Genomic DNA, 15,218 nt, shown 5'->3' with positions numbered 1-15,218 from the left:
ACATATACAATATAGAAAAAAATTAAGCTTTTTTATTTCAGAGGTAAGAGTTTTTAGCATTCTTCTCTCTAAACTATACTAAAACTCTATTTCAAATTTAAATAATTTATATACAGTAGACAACAATTATGAATCATTTCAAAATGGCAACTTGATCAAAATGCTGGGCATCTAAACAGTATAGCTTTATACAATGTATCTCAACCACACAACTTTTTATGAATTATACAATATCCTATATTATAGTACAGTCATAAAAAAAGAACTAGCAAGTTCTTTCACTACCTTTTACTGCCCCCCCTCCCCAGTATAGAAGATAAAATAACATCCATTTAGCAGCTCTGGAACATTCTTCCATTTGCTGTGCTAGAATTCTCAATAAATCTCCACTCCAGTTGTAAAACATGTGATGATTTAATACATGTACCTAACATTTTACTGAGACACCATTCTTTGAGTCTACAAAAAGTGTACCTGTCCAAAGAATGGATAAAGTACATGTGCTGTTGTCATAGAGGAACTAAATTACCACTCCCAGAAATAAATTTTACAAATACAAGCCTTCTAGATAACCAAATATTACAAAAAAGCATAGCACATTTCTGAAACCTAATCCCCAAATTAAGTATTTTGCAAATGTAGTATTAATCTTTTTGTTTTCTAGAAACCAATCCTTTTAACTGTTTATCTGTGAGTTAAGTAACAGTTAACAGCCCTTCCAGGTTCTCATCCATAACATTTGGTAAAATATAAAAACAAGGACCAAAATTAGGGCTCTTGAAATAAATACTACTCAGCAGAACCTATTCAAGCTTCATTCACTCAATAGAACTTCAAGTTTCAGTCCCAAATAAATTCAAGAAAGAGACACACTTAAGACAATTTAAAGAAAAATAAATGTTAGATTTAGCTGTTTTGCCAGCAGGAATATTGTCTGAGTGGAGTTCCACTCAGAATGTTCTCCCTCTTCACCCCCATCCCACCGCACACAGCAGCATTTGCTTTACTGTTCTGGAGAATTCCTCACTCCTGTGCAGATCTGGGAAGCATAAGTGACTTCAGGGGGAGGGGAAATGACACCAACAGCTTTCACCAGTGAGATCTGTCTGTGAATAAAGTCTTCTTCCATGAGGAACTGATTCTGGATCCAACACTTTCAGGTCTATATTTACAAGCTTAGATATAAGCGCACATAAATATGGCTGGGATTAACCATTATAAGTCAAGAGGCTTGACAATAGGAAGAAGTTTTGTTGTGGGGATTGGGTTTTTTGGTGATCCTCTATACCGAGACTTTGTTCTTGCCATTTTCCTGAGAACATATTTATCAGGTGTACCCACTGAAACATTTAAGCTTGTGCTTGTTTTAACAACAGTTTTTGGTGCTTCATGGTTAGTTAAGTCCTCAAGGACAGATTTGGAATTATTGTTAAATGTTTCTTTGATGGTTTGCTTTGATGAATATATCAAATGAGGATAGGATTTGGGAGAGAGAGCCAACTGATCATGTTTTTCTTTGCATGTCTGTTTAGAAGGTAATGAATTTGTCAGTGAATGGTCTGTAGTTACTGCACAGGAAGACAATGCAGTTTCATAGCTCACTGATTTAGCAAGAGAAGTGCAGCCATCACCAGCTTGTTTACAAGTAACTGACTGTTTATGAGTTTCCAAGAGGGAATTTATTCTCCTTACAGATTGACGGACTGGGGTACGTTGAAATTTAAGCACTGGCTTATTTCTGGTTGCAGAATGTGGTTCGTTTAATGAAAGTTTGTTGAACCAATGTATATGATCAGCCACTTTTGCTGAAGGGGAAGATTTAGATTTGTCATAGGATTCCGTTTGAAGAAACAGTTGGTCATTTTTATCTCCATCTTCTGAGAAAGAGGTCTCTTTCTTTGTATTATAGCATTTAGATTCCTTTTTTGGACAGATAAATTGCTTATTTGATTCCACTATCTCCTTCTGCACATTTACATTATTTAATTGAATAACATGAGATGTAATCAACTGGTCTATTTCTTCTAATCCACCTCTTTGATTTAAAATATGGATTGGATGATCATTCTTATTATTTTGGAAGAGTCCATTAATAGCATTGACCTGATCAATGGTATTCGATTTTGTGACTGATTTTGCAACCTGAGGTTTCTCCTTAACATCTACTTTCTTATCTGTTGTTTTAAAGGAATCGTTCTTTAATTTTAGGAAATTTGATGTTGAAGGCTCTGTTTCATATAAATCATGAAGGTTGCTTCCAGATTCAGAAAACGCTTTCTTAATTCTCATTAGCATGTGTTCAGTTAAATTATTTTCATCCTCACAAAAAGATATTTTTTGTTTACTGCTATCACATTCACTACTTGAGATCATGGGCTCAGTGGGAATAACTAATGGCTTTCTATTGGCAGGAGCAGTTTCAGAAGAAGAGATTTCTGTTTCAGGACATCCCATTAATGAAATTCTGGTGTCCTGAGAGTCTGTGGTTGCAGGACCAATCCAAGACTTTCGATAGTTTGCTGCAGTATGACGGCTTGGTGTTTGTAAATTTTCTTCTGACTTGCTGAGCTTTTTCAAACCTTAAAAAATAGACACTTTAAAAAAAATCAGCAAAATCAAAATTGTACACATTAAATGAACATTAATACTATAATTCCAGATAACATATATCAGAACTCTGCTAGTACCATGTAATATCATTGTTATAACTTCACTGGCCCAATAGGGTTACTAAGAATAAAAAGAGCCATTAGTGACCTAGGCTTAAGAGCATATAAATGTAATAGTCATGCCATTCTGGTCTTTTCTTAACTTGGGTACACATTGTACTTCTCCCATGTTAATTTTAGTGCCATATATGAATTATGTAGGAAGGAACAAAAATCTTAAATGTTTGGAAAATGAAACAATCTCCACAGAATCATTCTATATATTTAGAATGCATATTTAAAACTGAAGTGTCAAATAGGAACATATTAGGAAAATAATTTCTGGTTGCTTTATATCTCAATACATGATCAGAAGCAATCACTTGTATTCTGAAATGCAAATCTGTACATATGTCCAATTGTATTAGTCTATTTGGAAAATGCATTAGTCTCATTTGGAAAAGGGACAGTAACCAATAACATGCTACTGCTGCCAGTATGGAAACACAGGACACAATAGTACAGATTTTTGAGAAACCAGATACATCTGGACTTAGATTGACCTCTCAGTTCTAACAGTGACTGACTTTCTTAAATTCAAAGAGCCCACAAGATAGTCAAACACTGCAGAAAACTGGCAGCAAAGAGAAAAAGAAGTGTGGTGTAGAAATGTATCTTACATAGTGTAGAAATGTATGTTAATTCTGTGAGATACTGCCCAATCTATAATTGTTGGAACGTTGACATGTAGGCAGGCATGTTATATGGATTTTTAACCTATTTTTCAATCAAATAGTTTTTATAAAACAATGCAGTTTAGATCAAGAATTAACAGTATAATTAGCTACAGCCCTAAAACTCCCTGCATCAGTTATGTTGCTGAAGTCCAAGAATCTGGAAAGTACTTGGCTGCAATAGAAATAAAATGTAAAATGCAATAAACATTTAAATAATATATTTTACCCTAAACCCTCACTTCATAATGTAGTGCAACACAATACTATTGCTACGGAAAAAGGTTTGCTATATTAAGGTTTCATTGTATTTGCCCTTTAATTATAGACTTACCAACACATGGGCTTAACAATGTTGCAGTCTTCATAGTTCCTACTCCATTTTCTTTATCTTGATGACCAGCAAGTCGGTGACCAATGTTTTCAGCTCTGTGGTTATCTTCATGGTCCACTGCAGTATTCTTAATTTTTTTAAAAAAAAAAGTTTGATACAATTTTAATCAGATGCTTCTTCTATTCTTCTACATTCTCATAAACATAAAGAGCACCTAGGATTTCTAACAGGAAACACACCATATGAGAGAATGGACTAGCAGGCAGTGGCCATTAATAAGAAGAGGACGATAAGGGAAGAGGATTAAAAGCAAGACTAAAGTGGTAAATGGTAAATGCTAACAATTAAGAACAGGTAAGTTTAAATCAGAAAAATAGCAAACATCTTCATGGAGATAATGTCAGTAAGCAACCCTTCAGATTTTTAGACTATTTACCACACATCCTATATCACACAACAGATTGAATTACCCTTCAGTCTTTATTACAAATAATAAACCAATAAGAATATTGTCCCAAAAGTACTTTTTTCAAGAGGCAACTGGACTTTCTGGTTTTTCTCTGAAGATGTTTTACTTCTCATCCAAGAAGCTTCTTGGATAAAAAGCGAAACGTCTTCAAAGAAAAAACAAAAAGTCCAATTGCCTCTTGAAAAAAGCACCTTTGGGACAACCATGACCTGGATGATTGAATCTCCATAGACAACAAGAATATTCTACAAAAGACTGTTACTAGCCTAAAATTACGAAAGTGGGCTTCAGAGAAATCAAACTGCTCTATTTTCCTCTTCAACTTCCAATCATAACCAGCTGTAATGAATTGTTTTGTGTGTATGTATCGGTGAATATTGGTTGTATGTAGTTTATAGAAGCTACTATTTCCATTAAAGAATGAAACATGGTTTTATATATAGCTATATGGTACCTGTCTGTTGCTTCTTCCAAGAATGAACTTTAATCGTAATGACCTGCGTACCACTTCTTTCCGGCTGATTTTAGGAGAAAAACAACCTGTTTTTCCAGATTCAACTCTGAAAGGAAAGAGAGATAAGTTTACTGAATACTGTTCTAAACTACTGATGAGAACCAGTTTGGTGTACTGGTTAAAGTACTGGCCTAGAAACAAAGATATTATGAGTTCTAATCCCATTTTAGGCATGAAAGCTGGCTAGATAGCTTTAAGCTAGTGACCTTTTCTTTCTCTGTCCAATTCACATTATAGGATTGTTGCTGTGGGAAAAATAGGAGGGAGGACTACTGTGTATGTAGGTAGGATAAAAATAAATAAAACTGATATTCTAAAATCAGCTAATTTAAAAGGAAAGTAACTATTTAAGAATAATCTGGTTATAAAATAAGAAAAATAGCAACAAAAATGAGAAAAAGAAAATCTACTGAAAGTAGATTGTGGGAAGTCCATTCCTGAGTAGATAATAGAACATTAGTGTCAACTACAGAACTGATATTACTTTTTTATATGGTAAACAATGAACTTTCAATTAATTCCTAGATATTTCATGTAACTTTGAAACAAATACTAAAACTGAGAAGAGAATTAAATATTTCTAAATATCTTTATTTTATCATTTATTCATTATTCATAATTAATAATGAAATGTTATCAAAATAATAAAGGATAAAAGGTATGTATATATAGAGAGAAAGATTTTGCTACAGTAAAATAACACGGAAACCAAGAGATCAAGCAGCTTTCAAAAAAACCAAAGGCCATAAGATTTGACTCAGTCATTGTATTTAATATTGTTCAGATTATAAAATATTAACATATTTAAATATAACAAGAAATATATTATTATACCTTCTTTGCCAGAAGTGCCTATTTTAACAAACATACCTTTGTACTTTTTTATTGGCAATCCTTTTGCTCCTTCGACTTCTTACATTAGAGAGAGATTTCTCACAAGTAGCTGAGGTAGATAATGAAGCTTGAGATGTATCCAGAGACACAAAAGGACTACCTACAAATGGAGCTGTAGGATGTACAAAAATAACTTATTTTAAAATCATTCTACTTAAGAATAGAATTTTTATGCATAAAAATGCCTTGGGGAAATAAACTACAATCATGTTCTTTAATAATCTGCTTAGTCAAACAAAAAAATTATCTGGCCCAGGAATTCTAAAAACAACCACTGCACAGATTTTAGTAAAATATTAATAGTTTTCATTTTTATTATTTCCAACTCATCTGAATTTAAGAAAAGAATGTCTACCTCCAACAAAAAAAACAGAACTGGACCAAATATGGTGTGAATAAAAGAAAGACCATGTTTGAAAAATGGACAGGATGTGGCTGGGGATTGCAGAGAAAAAAAATCCTGAAAAATTCTTGCAATTCATTCCTGTGGCAAAGAAAGTTGGGCAATGGCTCAGAACGCTTGTAGCTGTTCTGTTTAAGCCCCTTTCTCTTTGTACCACCGGGGTAGTACTATATTTGTTTATTTACACTCCACCAACAGTCCCGAAAGGTTGTAGTATATTATGGAATATGTCATCTATGATTATCTTCATGGTCAGTTCAATTATTGATAACTTCTTCAAACACATTTAGGAATTTGTGCCAGAAATAGCATGTTAAGAATTCAAATTAGTCTTCAAAGATTCAAGACTTTCAAAATCACTTGAATTTTTTTTCTTTTCTAACAATGAAATCTTTCCCAGAATTTTTAGATGTAGGTAGTTTAGTGAATGTCTACTCAGTTATACTACACCAAACTGTCATTTATTTGTAAATTACTCTTAAGGCATGTGAAATACTTTCAGAGCTATGTAAATGCTATTAAGCAATGCAAGAAATAAAGAAAATGTCATGGTAGTATTGTTTGTACACAGTATTTCTGAATTGTTGTCTGTAATAAAGAAGTGTGCAGAGATAGGAATTTGAACACCCAGAGAACATTGTTGAATATTTTTACTCTACCTGATCCAGGTGTTAAGCTAATGTTAAAAATGGTATTTGGTAGCATTTCAGGACCCATGCTATGTCCAATAGATCGCCTTTTCTTGCTAGATAAGCGTTGACAGGAATCAGCAGAATATTTACGCTTAAAATTTGGAGTAACCATCACTGGAGTCATTGATGAAAAGACTGTGAAGAAAAAAAATATTTGTGCAGAATATGGGAAAACATACAAAGTATAGATTATTAATTGTATGTGGACCACAATTGCAAATAGAAATTATTTGCTTCATCCTACAATTAGCAATGTGAAGAGCAATGAAAAGGAGAAACTGGAAAAAAAATGGGGGGGGGGGGCGTCCTCACCCTAAAAAAAATAGGATCTTGTGAAAAATTGGAGCCCCTTGCACATATTGTTACCATGTTTTGTAATGTTTATTTAATTACATGTTCATATTCCTTTCTTCCAGGAGCTCAAGTTGGCCTACATGAGCATCTACATTTAATTGCACAATAGCAATCCTGCGTGATATGTTGGACTGAGCGAGATTGACTGAGTCATGTCATTTGAATGAGTTTCCATGGCTAAAGGTGACTTGAACCTGAATCTCCCTAGTCCTAGTCCAACACATTAACTACTACATCACATACGTAAGATTAAGCACTGCATGGTCAAATAAAAATATTTTTGTTTCTTTCCATACTGTTTGCAACAATTAGCATGTTTATTTCCCCCACCACCATATATTAGAACAAAGCCATGCAATGTAAGACAAAAGAAGGATTTCTTGTTAGCAATATAAGTAAAATGCTTTTGGAGCATGTATGCAAACTGAAATAACAGCTGAAATATCCTTTTAGTTGTTATAGTGGCAAAGTACAAAATGGCACTAAGCTTTAATATGCAGCAAAATAAGCAGGTCATGTCTTAAGTGTAAAACTCAGCTCAATGGAATAGTATATGTAAGGATAAAAAGATGTATTACTGACTTGCTTACACTGTAATCTACCATATACTACTCCAGTACTGTAATATTAACATGTTCAAGCCTTGCCAACATGAAGGGCTTCATGCAAATGCACTATACCTACCACATTGGTCTCTCTGAGGAGTAGTGGAGGGTGTTCTGTTAGATTTAAGTTTATTCAGAGCTCCACTAACAATATCTGAAATTGAAGATACATCAAGCTATCAACATTTTAATGTTTAATTTCTTTTCCTATTTAGCCCTTGATAAACATTTGCATCTTTAAAACTTGATTTAAAAAAAATGCAGAAGCAATTTACTTATTACCTCCTATGCTCTGCCGTCTCCTTCTCAAGTGTTCAGAGGGAGTTTCAATTTCGCTTTCTTGATCATCATGGAGCACAGGTGTAGAGGCAGAATCATCCATGCCAAGTATGGATGGTATTTTTTCCAGGATAAACTTTGGTATTTGTCCTGAAAAAAGATATAATTATTTCCTTTAAAAAAAAGCACTAAATAATGTTCTAATGTCATAATACTGATCATCATCACCTTACCTATTTTTTCTGCATGATCAATCAATGTCTGCACAACTCCAGCCTGCAAGCGGACTTTCTTCTCTGTGTGTACAGATATTTTTTCAATTTCACTTGATTGCAAGAGATTTGGAGCAAAAATTAGTGCTAGATTACAACTATCCATCTTGTTCTCAGCAGATCTATGCGATGAAAAAAATAGAATAGTTTTAGATTTCATATTTGTTTAAATATAATATTATTTAATATTCATTGTTCAAAATGCTAAATTAGCATTGATACTGAAGAGTTCTTAATTACAAACTATCCTGTTTCCCTGAAAATAAGATCTTCCCAGATAATAAGCCCAATTGGGTTTTTGAGCACGTGTTAAAATAAGCCCTCCCTGAAAATATTGCAGTATAGCTGCAGCCATGAGGTTACCACGCTCACCACCTCCTCCACCTCAAAAACAATAAGACCTCCCTGAAAATAAGGCCAAATGCTTATTTTGGATGTCAAAAGAAAATAAGACTGTCTTATTTTCGGGGAAACACAGAAGTTATTGCAACTTTGGTTCTAGTATTTCTACTATAAACTTGACATAAGCTTGCTTTCCCAAGCTTGCTGCTATCCCAAGCTTGCAGATATGTCCCCTCACCAAAAAACAAAACAAAACAAAAAAACCCAAAACATGAAAGTCTATCAAAGGCCTTGATAGGGTTTGCAACTCTTGGGGGAGCTACATACACCTTGATACAAATCTCAAAGTTTAAATTATTTCAACGAGAAATCTTAGAATAAAAAATTATTATAATCAGAGCATGACTGAGTCATTTATGTTTTCTTTCGAACTACATGCTCCAAAAGAAAAAGAAATATTCTTCCTAATGTTTCTTTTGAATTGCCTAGAAATAGTTAAACTGTGATACCTTATGAATATGATGTATTTTGAACAAAATTGCTTACTAAAAATATGTTAAAATACATATATACGTAATATAACTAGATTAGTTTAAGGCATCAAAAATATTCCAATTCAAAAGCAGAAAATACTCTAAACTTTCAAATGGTCCTCATATCTTCTACAGTTCCACTGCAGGCATATAAGAGAGCATATCAAACCCAAAATATTCATGAAATCTGCAGATTACCTCAGAGACACTTTTTTGAGAAACTGGAAGAAATATCTGAGAGTTTCAATTATTCCCTCATTTACAAGACAGGAGATGAGCAGTGTAGCAGAATTCCGCTCCTCGCTGTCTAACTTCTGGGCCTTAATAAGAGCTTCTTGCAGATTATATGGAAGGATTGGCTCAGGCAATTCTCTGAAGAACTGCTTCAGAAGTCCTGCAACATCACATGGTAGTGCACTGGATAGGCAATTTTCACCTTTATCCACTTTATTCTAAGAATGGTAAGAAAATAAAGATTGTCAATGGAGAAAACAGCATATTTTGATAAATGGCAATGGAGATCTGGAATTAAGCTCAAATCCACCATGTAATTGAAGGCATCTACACATAGACAACATATTTTGGTTTTGGTATAAATTTGTGGAAAGAGGATGCAGCAATATTAAGCATATCATTGTCAACACATCAACATTGTTAAAAATAAAACAGAATGGGGAAGTGCTGTACCTTTAAAGTTCTTAAGCGAACAACTGATCCAGATTTTCTGAACAGTCCCTCTATTTGAATATGTTCTTCCAAGTATTGACAAGCCTCAACTAAAAAGCTGATGAGATGGGGGGGGGGGGGGAGAGGGAGGGAGGGAGGGAGAGAGAGAGAACACTTGAATTTAGATTTTGCAGTCTTGGTCTTAATTTGCCTATATTGATTGGTAAATATTACAGTTAATAGGATGAGATATATAAAATATTCACTGTTTAATTCTGGACGAAGTGCAGCTTCCTTTATTCTGTCACTAGCAGCTTTGCAAAAATACAAATATATGGTTACTTTTACCCTGAATATCTACTGTTCTTTCTCACCCTCTCTATTATTGCACTGTAATGCTAGAAACAAATAAATTGTCACTCCATTAAGACAGAGTCGTTATATCTTCTGCTTATTGCATTACAGAGCTGATTATTGACTGTTACATTTTTACCAAAACTTAAACCTAATTTATATATGATCTAACATAAATTTGCCACATTTGTGAAGACTCTAGTTATAGTCAAATTGTAACTTACCAAGGTATATTTCCATATTCACATACAACTTGAGGTAATTCTTGAAGAAGTATTCCAAATACTTTCCCCTGAAAAATAAAACATATCATTTAATAATGTAGAAAAATATGCTTCACTAACAAAATGAACTAAAATCTAAAAAGGCTTTTGGTATAAATCCATTTATCTCTTTTTTAAATGTAGCTATATTGGCAAACAAAAAAATAAGTTATAGTTTACAAGTCCCTTAATTTAGACTAATTAATCTAGATTAATTAGATATCTAGTTAATAATTAGCTAGATAATTAAGTTATCTTAATTATCTAAGTTAATAATTAGATAATTATTAATTAATAATATTTATTTATTTATTTATTTATTAAATAATTAATTAATTATTTTAATTTAATAATTAACTTTTAATTTAATTAAAAGTTAATAATTTAATTACTATTTGCATTTCAAACACTCCAACTCACTTTATTAACATGTACAAAATACCTAAAACTGAAAAAAGACAACCATCTAAAAACTTCCTATAAAAGTCTTCTATATAGGTTCAGGATAACAGCTTATTTCATCAGCTGAAGTTACCCAATGGTATGTTAACCAGAAGAATAAACTACAGATAACATTTATCTAATCAGATAGTGCTCTTTTTAAGCATAGGTATACTTGCTTACTCATGCAAGAATAAGTAACCACTCGCCTGCTTGCTTTCCCTTATAGTTCTAAGATACAATATATGCATTGTATCTTTATCCCAAGAAGATGTAACAATCAACTTTTTTCTCTACTACTAAAATCACAAGGTATTAATGTATCTATCTTTTAATGTATCTTTTAAATTTTCTCTATTTTAAGAGTCTACCAAAAAGAAAAATTTGTTATCTAGAATCCAGAACAGTTACACAGCAGAGAAAAGAGGATCAATTCAATTATGCTTATTTGGACAGAGGAGTGGGGAATCTAGCAAAGTACATTTGTAATTAAATCAACATGTTTTCTTTTGAGCCATTAACATATAGATAGGTATCTTAGCAAGACTATTTTTATCCTTTTAGAAATATTTATCTTTTATGGTTTTAATGCTTTTAATGATGCAAGCTGCCCCAAGTAAGTTTGAAATGAGATACTGTAGGTGGCAAATAAATCAAATAAATAATAAAGTCATTACTTGATTTTTATGCATGCTAAATCCTAAATCATTGCAACCTACAATCTCACACTGTATCCCCTCACAGGTAGTCTTAATAAAATTCTTTTATAGAATCAGTAAGTTAGAGGAAAAGATTGCTCAAGCAAGGAAAACTGCAAGTAGTTGTACTCCCCGCATCTTAAGTATTCTAAATAGATCAAATTGTTTCGAGAGCTAAATATCAGTATCAGATCAGAAATATAATCAGTAATGATAGTAAAAATGTAGAGACACTAAACTGAAGAATGACTATTTGTGTTTTTGAAAGCTTTGATTTTTGATTCGAGTCTGATGGCTCTATGAATAGTAATGACACAGACCAATAGACTTTTCCATATTTCCAAAGGTGCTTTTTCAAGAGGCAACTGGACTTTCTGGTTGCCTCTTGAAAAAGCACCTTGGGACAATCATGACCTGGATGATTGAGAATCTCCATAGACATTTCCATATTGCCATTTTCAAAATCAAAGTAGCATTTATTAGTCACATTATTTTTATTGGTTAATCCATACAACACAGAATAGGATTGGAAGTCAACTTTGAAGGTCTTCTAGTCCAACCCTCAAGGAGACCCTATACCATTTGGGACAAATGGCTGTCCAGTCGCTTCTTGAAAACCTCCAGTGATGGAGCACCCACAACTTCTGGAATTAAGGTGTCCTGATTAATTGTTCAGCCAGGAAATTTCTCCTCAGTTCCAGAATCTCTCTTTAAAATTCTTCCACACATTACTTTTTGTCCTGCCCTCAGGTCCACCTTACCACCATAGCAGGCCTTGTTTGCTAACACAGATACATTATAGCAAATGACTATTGTTTGCAGATAGCTACTGTATTCCCACCCAAAGTTGACTTAGAACAGTTGACTTTGTGACCATTTGAAGTTACAACAGCACTGAAAAAAGTGACTTATGACCATTTTTCACACTTATAACCATTGGCCACGTGAATAACATTCGGATGCTTGACAACTGATTCACATTTATGACATTTGCAGTGTAGGGATCATGTGATCGTTAAGCAAACTCAATGAGGAAGCCAGTTTCACTTAACAACGGTGTTACTAATTTAGTAACTGCAGTGATTCACTTAACAAATGGGGCAAGAAAAGTCGTCAAATGGGGCAAAACTCACTTAACAAATTTCTCCCTTAGCAACATACATTTTGGACTCCATTGTGGTCGTAAATTGAGGACTCCCTGAATTTACACAGCCCGTCTTCTCAAGCCCTTTTGTCTGGGTCCTCGGGAACAACTGAGGAAGCACCTTCGAGCGAAAGGGAAGCCCCACACCGGCTGCAAGAAGGGCAGCTGCCTCGCTTCCATCAGACGCGGACGTCTCCGGCCATCGCAGCCCCCATGGCTTCGCCAGCGCCTTCACCAGAGTCCGAAAGGGCGCCTAATGGCGGAGCGCCCCCCCCCCCAGTACCTTCCGACTCACCCCTCCCGCGACCGTCGACCTGGACGCTTTCCTCTTCCCGGTGCGATTCTTCAGCTTGATCCCGTAGGCGGCTCGAAGCTGCTGCTGCACGGCCAGCTGGGCCAGCCTTTTTCCGGGACCATCCATAGCCGCCCTTCCGAACCGCCGCTGTTCTTCTCACCGCTCGGCCGTCATCTCCTCAAGCCGCCCGTCCTCTGGGCGCAGGCCATCAATCAGCCACTCAAACAGAGCGCCTGCCCAGCCCTGCTATCTGATTGGGTCGCTTCTGTCTTCGAACTCTCAGGACCCCTTGGGCGCCCTCAACGGCCACCGGGGTAAATAAAGGCAGGTCGTGTCGAAAGCCCGTCATTCCGTGACAAAGATTGGGGAGGTGGTGGTAACAATGTGGTTAGCTGTGGAGCCTTTCGCGTTTTTTCCCCCGAGTCCGTGGGATTAGGCGATTTAGAAAGTGTAAGAGAAATAATAAATAAGCAAAACATTCAGGCGATAGCTGTAGGCGCCTAAAGGTCCTCTCGCGTTTAAAAATAAAACGTAGACACACTAAACTGAAGAATGACTATTCGTCTTTTTGAAAGTTTTGACTTTCGATTCGAGTCTTTCTGATGGCTCTATGGACAGATGCAACCCATCGTGACTCCCTTTAGCAATAGTAAAAAAAAAAAAAGGTTTTAATAGCAGGTTCAAGCTGGTTTCGCCTTGTCCGAGGTGCAGCTTTTGTGGTTCATATATTTGGAGGGGGGGGGGGGGAAGCTACTTGGCAAAGTTATTCGGTGTTTCTCTCTCAAATTCGACGACTGAGCTCTTTCCAACCACTGTACATTTTAAAGAAGATATTGGATAACCATTTGTCTTGAAGTGGTGTAGGATTTCCTGCCTAAGTAGGGGGTTGGACTAGAAGGGTGGTGGGGTGGCGGTGGTTATGCGGGAATGTTTAAAGCCGAGGGAGTTCACTGTTCCTCAGATACCCGGGTGTGAGTCCCTTGGTGTGAGTTGGGGCCCAGGGAGGCAGTGGGGCTTGCTGATTGTATACTTGGCTCCTCGCTATGCATCAGCAGCCCTGCCCGAGCTCCTCGAGCTAATCTCAGCGACGGCAGTTGAGACTCCCAGACTTTTGGTCATGGGGGATTTCAACTTGCCGTCAACGGGAGCGGCTTCCGAGGCGGCTCGGGAGTTCATGGCTTCCATGACGGCCATGGACCTGACCCAATTAGTGCAGGGCCCCACTCACGAAGGGGGCCACACACTGGACCTCATTTTTGTATCTGAACAGTGGACGAGTGATCTGGGAATAGGGGATTTAGTTATCACGCCCTTGTCATGGTCAGACCACTCATCCCTCCGGCTGGACTTCCCTGGCGCTATCCCCCACCGCGAGGAGGCGGAACCAGACTCTATAAACTGGTACCGCCCCAGGCACCTGATGGAATCTGATAGATTCCTGACGGAGCTTGGGCCAATACCTGTAGCCTTGTCCCGCTCCCGTTCCGAGGACCTAGTGACTGCCTGGAATAGGGCGACGACTGGGGCCTTGGACCGGGTTGCGCCGTTGCGACCTCTCCTGCGGCACCGACCCACCCGGGCTCCTTGGTTTACTGAGGAACTCAGGGTGATGAAGCGCCACAGGAGACGTCTAGAGAGCAGATGGAGATCCTCGCGCTCCGAATCTGACCGAACACAGGTAAGAGCCTATTTGCGGACTTACCTTGTGGCAATAAGAGCAGCCAAACGTAGACATTGTGCTGCTCTTATTGCGTCCGCGGATAACCGCCCTGCCGCCCTGTTTAGGGTGACTCGCTCCCTCTTATCGCAGGGGGCGCGGGAGACACCCTTACAGGGTAGAGCAGAGGAGTTTGGGGAATATCTTCAGGACAAAATCGATCAGATCTGGAGCGGGTGGACCTCCGTCAGTGGACCAGACGAGCCGCCAACAGCGAGTCTTGAGAGACCATTCTGGGAGGAGTTTGACTCTGTTGCCCCCGAGGATTTGGACAGGCTGCGTGGACGGCTGCGACCCACCACTTGTTTAACGGACCCGTGCCCCTCCTGGCTGGTACTGGCAGCCTGGGAGGTGACACGAGGCTGGCTCCTGGGCCTGGTGAGCGCCTCACTGAGTGAGGGATACTTACCAACCGCCTTGAAAGAGGCGGTGGTGAGACCCTTGCTCAAGAGGCCTGCGCTCGACCCAATGGAGCTAGCTAACTATCGTCCAGTCTCCAACCTCCCCTTCTTGGCGAAGGTTGTTGAGAATGTGGTGGCGCAGCAGCTCCCACGACACCTAGACGAA

General features: G+C 37.1%; 1 protein-coding gene across 2 annotated transcripts; it reads right to left on the bottom strand.

The window, feature by feature from the left end:
• Nucleotides 1–5: 5 nt before the first annotated feature.
• On the bottom strand, nt 6–13,236 carry ARHGAP11A (Rho GTPase activating protein 11A). 2 transcript variants are annotated; one of them, XM_081950942.1, is made up of 12 exons: nt 12,935–13,236; nt 10,318–10,385; nt 9,761–9,857; nt 9,272–9,525; nt 8,160–8,320; nt 7,930–8,076; nt 7,727–7,801; nt 6,656–6,823; nt 5,570–5,705; nt 4,640–4,745; nt 3,717–3,843; nt 6–2,579 (listed from the first exon to the last, which is right to left on the bottom strand). In XM_081950942.1, exons 1-12 carry the CDS (start codon nt 13,058–13,060, stop codon nt 1,216–1,218), a joined length of 2,829 nt encoding a protein of 942 aa, XP_081807068.1. In that variant the 5' UTR covers nt 13,061–13,236; the 3' UTR covers nt 6–1,215. The 2 variants fall into 2 exon arrangements, with proteins under 2 accessions (XP_081807068.1, XP_081807069.1); XM_081950943.1 differs by lacking the exon at nt 7,727–7,801 and having other exon boundaries at nt 12,935–13,235.
• Between the last annotated feature and the right edge of the window lie 1,982 nt (nt 13,237–15,218).

Source organism: Natrix helvetica (genome assembly GCF_964273705.1).
Source record: "Natrix helvetica genome assembly, chromosome: 1".
In the NCBI taxonomy this organism is placed as follows: Eukaryota; Metazoa; Chordata; class Lepidosauria; order Squamata; family Natricidae; genus Natrix; species Natrix helvetica.
Note: the sequence above shows the minus strand (reverse complement) of the source record. Positions and strands in the feature narration are given on the sequence as shown.